The sequence below is a fragment of the Xiphias gladius genome, chromosome 17, assembly GCF_016859285.1.
Source record: "Xiphias gladius isolate SHS-SW01 ecotype Sanya breed wild chromosome 17, ASM1685928v1, whole genome shotgun sequence".
In the NCBI taxonomy this organism is placed as follows: Eukaryota; Metazoa; Chordata; class Actinopteri; order Istiophoriformes; family Xiphiidae; genus Xiphias; species Xiphias gladius.
Window position 1 is genome coordinate 5236251 of NC_053416.1, and position 14921 is coordinate 5251171.

Below are 14921 nucleotides of genomic sequence, written 5' to 3' on the forward strand. Positions count from 1 at the left end.
GTCCCTCTGTCAGACTAAAAACAACATAAAAGAGCACAGAGAAGATAATTAGCACCTAAATAGTAGTCAACAGCTGCTGCTAATGTTCACCGATGCTAGAGGCATTATGAATGAATCACTGTGTTACAAGACATAACTGTTTCAAACCAGCTGATATGATCCGACTGACATGAGGTGCATTAGTGTAGACATGCTGACTGCTCAAATCTAGCATTTCCGAGACTGTAGAAAGAATAAATATATATTAACAATTGAACAGTACAATACAAGGCCATGGACATATTGTAAAATAACCCATGCAAGACACATTTATAAAGATGCTTTACACAAAGGTGTGTGATCAATTAAATGCCACGTGTGACAGTTCAAGTAATGGAAAAAGGCGCCGAAAAGAAAGGAAAACAGGAAAACAGACTTGATGGTTTGTCTGAGAAATTAGTCCACGAACTGTCTTACATTCAAAAGAAATGTATCGATAATGACAGTGACTTACGTTATTAATTCTTGTTTTGATTCACAGAGAAAAAAAAAAAAAGACTAAGACATACCAAAAAGTCAATAAAACTTGGAATGAAAAATCTCTGCAATTATATTGCACTTTTGGAAAAAACAAAACTGGATTTTTCTTTTTCAGTCTGGGCCTCTGTCACAAAAAGCCCACTAGGTGCTGAAAGGTCAAACTGGATGAAAAACATGATCTACGCAAGAAATGCCATGGTTCATCGGAGATCGGTTACGTTATGCCAGCACTGGTTCAATATGCAAAAGCCATCTGAAATCCCTTTGAAAGTATTGAACAGTTCTTCCCATGTTCCATGCTGTTTTCCTGCTGTGGAGGAAAAGCCTAGACCAAGGCAATGGCACAGGTTGTTTGGCAGGACTTCTCCTCTGCTCTCTCTCCTCTTTTTGTTTCATCCTTAAGGGTCTTTTTACCCTGTTAAAACTGAATAAAGTGCATGGTGAGTTTTTCGCCTAAAGGGCTCTTTTCCTTCCAGGTAACACCCTTCCTTGTTTTCTTCGTTTTCTTCCTGTTAATAACGTGAATTAACAGATATACATTCACCCACGCACTCCCAGATACTCCCATTTAGGAAAACACTGAAACTAGTAGGACGGACAGACGGACACACACACACACACACACACACACACACACACACACACACACACACACACACACACACACACACACACACACACACACACACACACACACACACACCCCTGTTCTGTGCCAACAGCAGAAACACAGCTGCTGTCTCTCAGGGTCACGTGGCATGAGTCTTTGGCCCAGGCCAATAGACTCAAGTCAGAGAAAGCGTCAGGCAGTGGTGTTGCCATTAAGAGATGATGTGGCACAGGGGGTGGTGGTTTGTAGCGAAGCTTGGGCCGGGCCAGGCCAGGCCGGGCCAGGCCAGGCCGGGCCGGGCCGGGCCAGGGCGGTCACAAAGGGACTAAGAGAGCAAAGGGCCTGGCTCATCTTTGGTCCCATAAAGCACTTGATTTATGTCAGGGTTAATCTTTGCACTCCGCTGGACTGGTTAAGTGTACACCTCGGGGTATCAAAGGAGGAAAGGTGGCACTATCAGAAGCACCGGCTGCTAAGCTACGACTGAAGAGATGCGCAGCACAGGCAGAGTTTAGTTGTTGTTTTTTTTTAAGCCATGCAGTTTGGAGATCGTCCATAGCAACCGGCAGAAAGCGTCTCAGGGAGTTTCAAATTGTACTAGTGAAGGAAGACAGGAGGCAAGATTTCACACATGAATAGGCGCAGAACGACACAGAAAAGCTCTCGATGGAGGGAGAGAATAGCTGCTGTTGGCGTTCGTTTGTAAAGTCCACAGTAAAAAGTGACAGACAGTGCTGCACGCTCTCCAAAAGCACCGGCAAACTGGTGAGGACTTGAGGTGTCTGGGTGGGCCAACTGGGCGGGAGGATCATCCACAGACATAAAAGAGTATACACTGTGTCAATATATAGGAGGCAGAAACTAAGACAAGACGTGGGGTATGATGCAGATTTTAAGGAACAAAAAATGGAGGCTGTGCTAATACTGAGGAAAGCTGATGGAGAACATAGAGAGTATTTAACATCTCCTCAATGTGGAGAGACAGACTCAGCCTTAAGGCAATGCATAGCCCTTGAAAACATTGGCACATGCATGGCGAGTGCAGAAATGTCTGCATACGTGTTGTATGTGCATGTATATGTGTGTTTGTGTGTGTGTGTGTGTGTGTGTTTAACTGTAGTTTAACTGTAGCTCAGTTGTTGATTGAGATTCTGGCTACAAAACCTTTAATGAAGACGACTTTAAGAACACGTGTCTAAAGTAACCAACTAATTAATGGACAATTTTGGTAGGAATGTGTTTAAAGTTATTCAATATGAACCCCAGATATGGACACCTCCCATCCAGAAATATAGGTATAGGCCTTCGAAAACACATGTAACAAAGTCGAACTTAAATGCTGAAGCGAAAGAAAACAGGGAGCTCCCATGAAGGCTGGAAAAGGAACGGTGAACATGAACGACTGAAAGCCACCTCAAGTGTGGATCATAATAACCTTAGAAACGATCGTGTCAGATGTTGGTCAGCGTGGTGGAGGTTATGAGGCGCACAGTGAGTGTGCCTGGAAGGTCGCTGTCCTGGCGGTTGCCCTTGTCGCGGAGGTGAAGCGTGTGCTGCTCCTGCCGCTCGTTGGGGTCGCTTAACAGGATCACCTGACCCAGGAAGGTATCCACGATCATGTTCTTGTTGTAGATCTGTTGGCCGCTCGTGGGAGGAAGGCAGAGACCCGAAAGCAAAAGGGAAAGTAGGGAAAGAGAGGAGAGAAAAGACAAAAGGCAATAAGCAGTCACAAAAGAGAAGCAAGGGACAGAAATAAAGACTTGATAGAAGGTAGCGACACCAAGAAGGAAAACACTGAGGGTTAGAAGAAGTGCTGATGTACGATGTTTTGGAGCCAAGAAATAATGGTTAGCTAATGTCACTCAAATTGCACTTTTTGTCTCTGGGTCGTTTTGAACCTTTGCATGGACATAATACATTTTATTTCACAATTAAAAAAAGCTTCATAAAAGAGAGGGAAAGGACGACTAACATCTTGTTAACGGTGAACGTCAAGCAACCGGAGTCAAGAAACGACGCTACCGGAGGAACTACACTGTTTAGCAGGTTGGTTTTGTTTTGCGAGGAAAAAGTCAGCCATGCACAGGTGAAGTGGTTCGGTGAAGAGACGTAGCAGAATGTAATTACACTGAGGCAAACCTCTCCAGTGTGTGGACACCAAGCACAAGGATCTTTATCTATCAAACTCTGCTGGAAAGGTCTGTCTATCCGATAACAACACCATTAATCCAACAGCAAAAACTCAGTGATTTACACATATTACGCAGGAACGTGATGGCGTATCTGTCGTTATACGGTTGATCTGCTGTAACGATGCAAACTCATAAACCTTCCAAACATATATTACATTTTCACAAGCTCACGTTAAAAGGTCTCCACAGATCTGCGGTTACAGCCTCACATTAGCCTACACATATCTTAATCAGTTCGGTTTACAGATTTCATCTTTTGATAACAAACAGAGCACTGGTATCAGATTATGACTCTGTATCAGCCGATGCCCCGAGTTCGAGTGTCAGGGGAGAGAAAGTAAGATCCGTGCACCTCTGTTACAAGCCCAGCCTGCCTACAGAGCCTGAACGCGTCTGCCTCCTTTCATCACGATACAAATGATGCGATTTCACAGGTCTGATTGAGTAAATTCAACATCACATTACCAACAATAATTCTCTAAAAAGTACACTGGCTTACACATATTGCCTGATATTGAGCCTGTAATTGATTGGTTATGGATGTTCAGCAAATTTCCTTAGGAGTCCCACTCTCATGTGAGAAAGTCATACACACACACTCTCACACACACACACACACACACACACACACACACACACACACACACACACACACACACACACACACACACACACACACACACACACACACAAAGTTCATGAAAGGAAATTGGAAGGAAAGGACAGGTGAGAAATATGGCGCCTGGGTTCAGGAGCAGAGCTGAATAAATATTAAAGAATGCGTAAAGGTGTACAGCTACGAATGAGGATGAGTGCTGGACCACCGAAATCTGCGACAAATTTCAAGAAATTCCCTCGATGTGTTAATGAGATATCGCGTTCGCGGGAATAGGACGGATGGACGGACAACCCGAAAACAAGCCGGCGCATAGGCTCAAAAACGTCCCTGCTCCAGGGGTTGTACTTTCTGATAGTTGAGGAACTTTAGCGGAAGGGTGTGTAAAAGTGATCACCGCTTACTGGTCAACCACAGACACTGCAGCAGCTACAACTTGTGTTCTGTTTCACTCATAAAGCAAGGGAGAAGCTTAGCGTCGATATTAGGACAAAAGTCGGATATTTCTTGATGCGAAAAGCATTTTTCGTCAGCTTCCCGATTTATTTCAAAAATGGGGCAAGAGAGAGGGTTTGTGTGCGACGGAGCTGAACAAACTCTTTTTCAGTTATTCATTACATCCAACTTCTTGTTAATTCCTCGTGTAAAAATTGCTTTAAATGCCACTCTCGTTTTTTTAATGTGATTTGTCAAATGTACCTCGTCTTCACGAGCCTTTGGATAGTTTAGTTCCAGCCTTTGCAGCCGAAGAGACTTTTTTCTGGAGAGAGATATTTCTTTTTTAAACTAAATTTCCTCAGAGACATTACTAAAAACCTGGGCAAATAAAACCGAAAAACTATCCGCATGGCTAGACACCGCCAGAAGTGATTAGAAACATAGTATGTTCACTTGTAAGGCAGGTAAACTGACTCTTGGTGGAGAAGCGTTTTGGTTGATAAAGAGATAAGACTTTTCACCTTTGAAGGAGCATCTCTTGTCTCCATTAAGGAAGCTGTGAAGTTGGATATTCGTTGGCCAAAATCTTTTAAAGTTTATTTTTATTGATTACGGCATAACCTTTTGCAGCATTTGCTGGCCTGTCAACACAACAGCAGCACGATAAAACATGCCCGGGGAAAGCGGAACCATTGCCGGTGGAATGCTAACATCTCAGATGACCGGTCTGGCCTTCTCCGAGGCCTGACACCAACCGTTCACAGGACCTGAGCTGCGGCATTTTCGTTGCAGGCCGCAGCCCTCGCGAAGGTGTAGCTCAGCGAACTATTGCACAGCCCTACGGAGCGATGTCTGCAGAGTGACAGCTCACCTCGATGTGGATGCCCTCCTTGGGTTTCTTGCGGTAGAACAGGCCTTTTATGTCAAAGTTTGGGCACCGTGTGTCCTTATGGACCGGCGAACGAACCCTCTCTCCTTCACAGGTGACGATCACGTATGGATCGACAGCTGCAGGAAAAAAAAAAAATCTTTCGGTCAGTACACTGTGCTGATGAAGGACACCGATGACTGCATGCACCTGCTTTGTTTACGTCGGATTATACGGGCTGATCGGGTGAAGAGTTCATTTCCAAAATGTCGCACTGTAAGATTATTAAAAGACTAGAAAAAAGTCTAAAAAATGAATACAGATTTGTGTAGCAAAACTTTGTTTTCCCTTCTTTCCTCTCACATTAATCATCTCACAACCCCTCATGTGTATCTTGTTAATGTTTGTCCCGACCCCCCAAGGTTGAAAACCACTGGACGAAACCACCTCACTGTATGTAAAATATTTAAAACTAGCTACACCTCGACCAGCCACAACAGTAAATTGACGCATAAGTATTAACAATCTAATAATATCATATATAATAATATACAGAAGCAGAACAAATACTTTTACTTTTGATACCTTAAGTACATTTTACTGATAATACTGATAGTGATAAGTACTTTTATTTAAGTAGGATGTTGAACGAAGGACTTTTGTTTGTAAAGGAGTATTTTTTTTAAATTTGTGTATTTTGAATTGGTACTTTTTCTTAAGTAAAGTATCTTCACACGTTTTCCACCACTTCTGTTCACAACAAAGGAACCTAAATATTAAAGCCACTATGTGGAGGATGCGAAAACTTCAGACTTTGGTGCCATCTGTTGGACACTGTAGCAGTCGGGACTACGATCCAGCCCAGGACACGGAATCTCCAGGCTGGGAGCACTGTGTAGACTGCACCGACTTACACCGGGATAGCCTCATTGTTTTCATAACTTACGGCATCAGAATAAGACGAAAGAGGCTCTAATCACTTCAAAAATCCAGACAGACTGGCTTTAAAGGTGAGTAGGTTGTAAAAGTGACAGGCTTGCACACACTCTAAGAGATTTAGGGAGGTAATTACTGTACACTGCAGGCTAGAACTAAATAACTAAACTAAATAACTATGCATGTAGTTTCAGCAGATGGCGCTGTGGTACCTTTTGCTTTGCTCAGGAGTCTTTTCCTACTGGGATCGAGGCAGTGAAGCTCTGTGGGCGTTCACAGGGGTTTAGGGCGCTTTGCAACACAGCAACGCGATCGCCAACATGCAAATGCAACGCACGTGACCCGAAGCGGGGCCAAGATGCAGTCGCCACTCCCTGTGTGTGGCGGTCCTACCTCCGTTGGAGTCCTGTCCCTGCAGACCCCCAGCGTTCAGTACATGGACCTGAGTGACTAGCTGAGGGTAGCCACACATCCCCGTCCAACATGTCTGAGGCGGCTCGTCCAGAGTCAGCTCTCTGGGAAAGACAGAGGGCACGTGCATGTTAGACAACTGTTAGAGCTAACAGGACTGAAGTGCAGCCATTAAGTTTATCTTCAGCCATCATTAGTGCTTCCAACTATTGTTTTCTGAACAGTACACAAGAGAACCAAATAAGCATGCACAACAAAACACTTGACACAAACCTAACAACATAACATAACTCCTTGTCTACCAAGGGATACTGCTCCCTGACACGTACTCGGTGAAGAAAAAGGCCTGTCAGTTTGGAGAAGCCCCTCAATACATGCGCTCACAAACCTTAACCCCCACTGTAACTTCACTGTCTAATAAGTGGGCGTCTATGTTTTCACATGACTTCACTCCACTTGCCATTAAGTCTCTGTGGTCTCGCCGGCTCCGATGTGCCCTCTCTTAGCGGTAAATGCTGTGAAAATTTGCCAGATCACGGGAGACAGGCACAGAGTAGGTTGTTAAGCTAACATAAACAGATCCTTTCTATGAACCTATTAGCTTTGTGACTTGTTGACATGCCACCTACACATCTAACTGTTTGTCTTAATGCAGTTTAAAGTGCTGAACCGATCCCAAAACACGGAGGAGTAGCTAGCAAGCAATTCCGCTAAAATTTATTTTGGTATAGAGTGCTGGTTCTTAGCCAACTGTCTGACTGACCACTGCAATAATCCTGTTCCTATCCAAAAAATTTAAAATATAACAATAAAGGCAAGTCTTCTGAACCTTCATTTTTACACACAACTCTACACAATGAAGAGTGCACTGTGCAGGAAATTGCTTGCAACACAATCAGCACACACACACACACACACACACACACACACACACACAAAACACTGACAGGTTGAAGATTAGAATATATTGTATACAATATTGGAGACAAACCTTCTAACCAGAAGTCAGTAGGAAAAGTCTCCCTCAAGGAACAATAAAATTCACTATTATAGTGTTTCCAAGGACAAAGCAGTAAAATGTGATTGGCTCTCTGCCCAGCAAGAACCACAACTCAACATCCATACAACCAATTGGCCAGAAGCCACGAGCTGCGTTCACGCAGGAATCCCAGGGAAGAGGCGTTCTCGATGTGAAAACACGGAACATTCGGTTACAGGAATCCCGACAGGCATGCAAGCACAGCGATCAAAGGCACACAGTCGTAAAAGAGGGAATAAGTGATACAACTAATGATTCAAACTGAGCTCAAAGCTCTTCTGTACTGAGTGGCAGTAAAGAAAAGGCAACTCTCTGTCGTCTGTAACATTATTTGTGATCGCTCGTTTTACAAATATACGTGAAGCCGATCACACAGCTTCAAGGAAAAGCTTTAAGTGAGCTATCTGGCACCGGGATATCATGTGATGGCAGCACAAACGACTTGATAGAGATCACAGATTTACTTGCAGTCTGAAGGCACATCAGTGAAGACACGGAGCAGGAAGTCGCCCTGCTGCCCGGGGTCAAAGGTTGTGGGGATGATGACGTAGCGGCCCTCCTTCAGCTCCTTCCTGAGGAAGACGCAGCGTGAGTTGATGTAGATGGAGCCCGCTACTTTCTGCTGGGCTGAGTGCATACGGTACTTCCGATTTAACTCCACCTGCGAGATTAAAAAAAAAAAACTTTGCAGCATTCATGTATTCATGACAAGTGTCTTGGAGGTTTCATGGTGTTTGTGCATTTGTCAGTTTCTGTGCGTGTCTCTACCTGGTGAATATCGAAGCCTATGGCGAGGTTCTCCCCTTTGCCCTCTTTGGGTGTGGCTCTCTTTTCTTTTTGTTGTAAGCAGATCAACACCTCGTCCTCCACCTTCTTCACATCAAACACATACTGCAAAGAGTACAAAGGGGAAAGTCATATCACACTCCAACACTGGTCGACCAGCTCTCCGTAACACGCACGCACACGTCACTACCACAACTAACCTGGGGGTTCTGCAGGAAGGTGGCCTTGTGATTGATGCAGCCTCCGGATCGGTTGCGGAGCGGGTCCTGGCGGTGGGTCCAGGAGCCCCTCATCACCTCCTCCTCCCAGGTTTTGTGGATGCTCAGGTAGGAGGTGTTGATCAGGCGACACAGGATCAGGTCAGTGAAGTACTGGCAGAAGTCGTCGAACGTCATCCTGCAGGAGGGCGGGAAAAGAAGGGGAGAGAAGAGACAGGAGAAAGTGGATACCAACAAGAGGGGAGAAGCTTGAAGGAAGAGCTTTAAAAGGCATAAAAATAGAGGAAATGAACAAGGGAAAGGGTTACATGTTAAAGTGAGGCAAGGATTTCTGGTAATTGTGATTGATCTGTGACTTCTATTAATACTGTCAATATCATCACTTCACAAATTTTAGTGCCAAAACAATCTACAAAGATTCAGTGTTTCGTTCGTAACATTTATAACGTTAGTATTGAAAAGCCTCTTTCAAGGAATAGTTCGATGTCTTGGGAAATACTTTTATCCACTTTCTTGGCGTTAGGTACGAAGATCTGATACCACTCAGCAGCCTATATTTTTCAGCGGCCCCACTGACTTCCATAGAAATAGTCTGTGGCACATAACCTCCATGTAAAACCACAAACTGTCATTTTTAAACCTCAGTTTTTGTCTGGATTAAACAAACAAGATATAATGTGTTAATCAGTGAGCATTAGAGGTACTGAAAGGTGGATTTTATTACCTTTGAGCAGAGCTACACCACCTCTTCCCTCTGTTTCCAATCTTTATGCTGAGCAAAGTTAAATGGCTGCTGGCCTGTAGCCGAATCGGTCAATTAGACCATGAACATGTGATCACACTTTCCTATGTTTTTACCACGCCACCGACACCTTAATAATCAGTTTCAGGGATGGGAACAACACAGTAGTGAGCACATTTATGGTTCTCACCAGAACTCGCCGTCGTCCTGCACGGTGACGCCCAGCTTCTCTCTCTCGCTCTTGCTCACCTTGTTCCACTCCTCCGAGCTGCAGTGAACAAAGACAAGAGGCGAAACACTTTATTTACCTCAGCTGCAGAGAGACCCAGGCTTTTATTTGAAACATGTGTACATTACAGAGGAGCCTTTATTTCTAATTCCCCCTGATTCATAAGCATATTTGGTCGTAACAGTAGGAAGCCTCACTGTTTTCTAATCTGATCCTGTTTTAAATTGCTTTTGATTCTGAAGCTGAATAAAAACCCAGCACTTCTTCAATGGTGCTGTCTTGATAAATTCTGGATAATGTACTTTTTTTTTTTTTTTACAGAACTAATTCCACCGGTACAAAATAATCATGCATCATACTCGCCGCTCTGTTGCTTTAAGTTTCTCTTCTCGAACGAAAATCGAAATTGTGTTACACTTTTTATTAGGCTTTTAAAGTGAAATATATACAGGTTATATTATATAAATGTGTTGAGTTTTATCGACTGTTACTTAACGGTGATTGAAAATGGAAAAATGGCAAATTAAAAGCAAAAAGAGAAACTAAGAAGTTCAGATTGATGAGTATGAGATGACTCTGTAGTGTTGTGTTGTGCTGATGGAATTAGCGCTGTGGCATGAACGAATGGATTTACCCTGCAGACAATTTCTACATAGCAGAATCATCTCTTCCAGGTACAGTTTCATCTCGGCACTGCATTCGGGGCGGCTGTTGCCCGGGTGTGGCCCTCATGACATCGTTTTTAGGATAAGAAAACAAGATATGGGCCGTTTTGTCCCAGATGGGAAATCGGACGATTTCCAGAGGAGACGATCATTTTTCAGTATTTTGTGCTAGATTTTTTTACATTTAAAAAAATCCCTGTCAAATTGAATTACACAATGTACAATGTAAAATGTGCAATCATATATAATTACTCTGTGCGGATATTGTCAATTGACAGTCATTTCAACTGTGAACAGTCAATAAGGCCAAAGCAAATAACAAGGAAGTGCTTTGCTGGGGCCCAGTATTGAAGGTATTTCCACCTCCACAATGTTTTTTACCCGACCTTTATTTGTTTGCGCAGACTAATATATGAGACTTTTATATCAGACTTTATAGTATATCAATCCAAAACTCCAAAATATCACTTAACAAACAATTTTTGTTCATTGTGACTCTTTCTTCAGGATGTGAAATGACAAACAGGTGAAATATATTTTAATCTCATAACTTGAATAGTTTTAATTTAATTAGCAGAATTTTAATAATGGAACAATTAGATGTGAATCTTTTAATAATCTTTCAATTGTAAAAGTTCAGACGTATAAATCATGTGTGTATCTGTCCCCTCTTGGTCACGACGATGTTAAAGAGTCTGTTGGGGGAAAAAAACAAAACACAAACTTTGTGAAGTTGTTACTGTGAATCATACCTAAACAACAAAGGTCCATTCTTTATTCACTGCTCAGGGGGAAACACGAGCATTTACTGGACACATTAGCTCTGTGTTTATGTCTTTCTGTTTATGATCCACTGACAAACATCCATATCTCAACAGTCTGTCAGACTCCATTTACAGTAACATGTTCCATCAGAACATTAATGAATTATTCAGTGAGAGCGAGAGAGTGATTGAGAAAGAAGAGAGATGACTCAATGTGCTTTATTGACATCTTCCTCTCTTTTCGGCCTGATCAATAATTCAGGCTCCTTTATGATGTGGCTCTCCCGGTTTGTTTCACAGAGTCTAGTGGCTAACAATTCAAAGGCAGAGATGTTGAGGGAGCAACGTTATCTTAGTTTTACCCATTTCCCTAACAGGTGTAGGGAAGCAACCTGGAGTGAAACACTCTTTTTTTTGGGGAGAAAACAGCTTTATCCACCTGACTGAATGGCCCAAGTGCGCAGACCATTCATTTTGATTCAGAAGGGCTGGTCAATCTCAGTTTTTTGCCTGCCTGTTTAGGGTGGGTCCCAGGAAAAATGATATCTGAACTGCACTAAAAAAACAAACTGGGCCTGCAGTGCTGAGTTCAGTTCAGTTTGTTCGCCCTGTGGCCCGTTAGCTCGATTGCATCTTAATTTTTCCCTGTCTACATGACATTTCCAATTTTGCAGCTCTCTTGTCTACACGGTGGGCATTATATATGGATTGGTCTTTGTTTAGTCATTTGTTGTTTCCTCATTCACAACAGGCTCTCTCTTAGAAACCAGTGTGTCAAATTTTGAGACACCGGGAGGACAAGTGAGCTTTGCCTATTTTAAAATTTAAATGTGAAATTGGTTAAATTGGTACAGGTGACAACAAGAGCCCGTGTAAAGGATGACTACATCGTTTCTGTTGCTCTGGGAATATGTCACATCTGACTCACATAGATAACTATACAATATTAAAAAATTTGGATGATGGAGGCGCAATGAGCTCTTGTCATGGGACAAGGTAAGACTTGGTGAGCTGCAGCCTGTAGGTGGCAGTGTTGTGATTACCTGTCACTCCAAGGGCCACTCCACTCCTTCTCTCCCCAGGGGTTCCTCATGCGGATCATTTGCAGCTTCTCCGATTTGAAGAAGGCCAGCAGTCCGTGACCCAGCCGCACTTTCCGTACATCTGTTACAGCGTATGCGTGGCCTTTGACCAGGCCACAGTCAAGCCGTGCCTCCATGTCCTCTATTGTGGTCGCCTGGAAAAAAAAAATTAGCAGAGATGCTATTGGTGATCACTAAAATTATGTAAAATAGGGAGGCTGGTACAGTTGTCTGGGAAATTACTAACAGGTAGACTTCTGGGAAGGAGCACACAGGGACGCTGTTGCAGATTGGAGCAGCTTTTTTGTCTTTGAACCAAAAATAGAGATCTTTCTTGTAGCTTGGAAAGCAAGAAATACAAAGGCTGTTGTTGGCTGGAAAACCATACCCAGGCTGGTTGTGAAGGATTGTACAGCTAATGCATGGAGCATTAATGGATAGTTTTGTTTTATTACAACTTGGGTCTTAGTTTTGGGTTCTCTTGGTTATGATAACCCTGCATTCACCAAAGTAATTGCTGATATCTGGGGACACAGTAGAGGTCTTCACATGTCCAAAAAGTTTGGACCAGATCCGAAACGGACCCGTGAAAAACCTACCCAAACTTGACATGTATAAATTAATCTCATAAAAAAGAGAGACCCGATCTGATGGGGACCCACAACCCAAATGGACCAGAGGATAAATAGACATGGTACAAAATATGGTTGACCTGTACAGGCAGAAACAGAAAGAGAACACAAACACCCAAACCCTACATGATTAGACTGAGTAGAATTTGGTCTTGGACCCAGTGATCTAAAAAGCATCCCTCCGGTTGAGTTGCTGTGTGTGGATCTGCCATGCCGCTCTACGCTTACCCTGATGGAGCAGCTGATAAGGCCATCTCTGTTGTGGACTTTGAGAACTCTTTCAAACAGCTGGTTACGGGCCACTTCGTCCGTAGCCATTTGACCCTCCAGCAGGTCCACGGGCTCTGAAACACCACCAGTGAAGTCCACCAGAGCGTCGGCCGTGTTTCCCCCGTCCAAGGCCTCATAGCAGCCATAAACCCTGCAGGAAGAGGAGGAGAGTTGGGAAATGTTTATTACAGCTGCAACAATTAGGCGATTAATCAGTAAGTTGATGGTCAGAAAATGAACTAATTAATTCGTTTTAGTCATTTTTTGAACATTTGCTGGTTGCAGCATGTCCAACGTAAGCATTTTCTGCTTTTCTCAGTTTTACATCACAGTAAACTGAATATCTTTGGGTGTTGGACTTTTGTCAAGACAAAGGCATGACATCTGAAGACATGACTTTGGATTCGGGGACAGTAGGATCGACATTTATTTAATATTTTGGATATTTAATAGAAAAAACGAATAATCTGATGATGAAGAAAATGATCTGCCGATTAACAGCTACTGAAAATACTTTTTAGTAGTAGTTTTTTAAGTATATCAAGTTATCTACAGTCTGACTGTTGAACAAGAGTTGGTCTATTCACTGCACGTTGACTTTGTATGTTGACATGGGACTTATAGGGGTTATGAATAGAGTCTCAACGTGCCTCAAAGTTACGTAGGATTAAATTTAAAATCCGACGCCTGGGTTTCGGGATGACTTTTTTCCTTCTCTAAAACTGGATCTGTATATTTGTTGGCAATGATACTAACTTGGCATAGGCCTTCTCCACTAGGGCGCTCCAGAACTCGTTGCTGTCGTTGGAGTGGCAGTAGACCAGCTGGTTGTCTACCGTCGGTAGCCGGTCGTCAATCACCACATCCACCCACTCACCAAAGCGCCAGAAGCGAAAGTGGAAAATCCCGGCATACGAGTCTGGCTTCTCTGTATCCCACTCCTGCTCCTTCCAGTCAGGAATGACCTGGAGGAAGGGGGGTGGCAGGGGAGGAAGAGGATGGAGGAAGAGGAGCAGAGAGCAGGTAAGCCAAACTAACAGCCGTCGGTCCACGGAGCATAAATAATGTCAAGGTAGAGTGGGCTGCCAGAGTGAGACCGCATACCCTGTTGTCTGCTGATGCATTTAGGATCAGGGGACAAATTTATCACCTTGGCCCCCTTGGTCATAAATCCAGCTGTAATAGGACATGGTTGGGAGGTAATAACTGTTTGACTGCAGTGTGTGTGTGTGTGTGTGTGTGTGTGTGTGTGTGTGTGTGTGTGTGTGTGTGTGTGTGTGTGTGTGTGTGTGTGTGTTTCAGATGCCTGCATTTACTATGGCCCAGTGACGACCCTATAATCCAGCCTCCATTTTGTGAACCATAGCTATTTTTTTTTTAAGCGAGGCGAAAAACAAGGTATCAAAAATTTATATATATTATATATAGACTGTTTCGCTATATATATTTTTCCTTGCTCTCTCTTTGCTAATTTTTGCAAGTTGGTGGTGTGCCTGCCTTTAAATACTGATGAGATCAATGCCTAAAAAGTGTCCAGAAATATGCTTCACAGCCACAGCAAGCAGTGTAACAAGTTCTTTCTCCACTACGTCACGTTGTGATTGCTCCTTATAATTTAGGAAGCGCTGCAATCCCACGAGCCCCCCGTGACTCAGTGTCATAACAGAGTACCCAATCTAGAGGTGACATGCGAAAGGGCACCTGTGAAACCTCTACGGGTGTATTGAAAACTGCAAATGATGCCGTGAGCGACACCACATGTGAACTAACTGACGCTGCTCCAGCGGGTGTCCTTGGAGATGTCAAGGTGCGCTAACTGAACAGCAGTTCCTGTCAAACCTCTCTGCGGGTGGTGACACTCTGCTCATGGAAAGAATCTGGCCTCTCCCGAGTACCGGCTGTGA

General features: G+C 43.5%; 1 protein-coding gene across 1 annotated transcript in view; it reads right to left on the reverse strand.

The window, feature by feature from the left end:
* Positions 1-900: 900 nt before the first annotated feature.
* Positions 901-14921, reverse strand: part of capn5b (calpain 5b) — a 30215-nt gene continuing 16194 nt past the window's right edge. The window contains exons 3-13 of the mRNA XM_040150796.1: positions 13774-13982; positions 12976-13168; positions 12077-12270; positions 9566-9643; positions 8616-8811; positions 8398-8520; positions 8094-8290; positions 6573-6694; positions 5247-5383; positions 2565-2763; positions 901-943 (exon numbers count right to left, since the gene is read on the reverse strand). Of these exons, the coding sequence (XP_040006730.1) occupies positions 2581-2763; positions 5247-5383; positions 6573-6694; positions 8094-8290; positions 8398-8520; positions 8616-8811; positions 9566-9643; positions 12077-12270; positions 12976-13168; positions 13774-13982 (1632 nt within the window). The 3' untranslated portion in view covers positions 901-943; positions 2565-2580. The remainder of the gene's footprint in view (positions 944-2564; positions 2764-5246; positions 5384-6572; positions 6695-8093; positions 8291-8397; positions 8521-8615; positions 8812-9565; positions 9644-12076; positions 12271-12975; positions 13169-13773; positions 13983-14921) is intronic.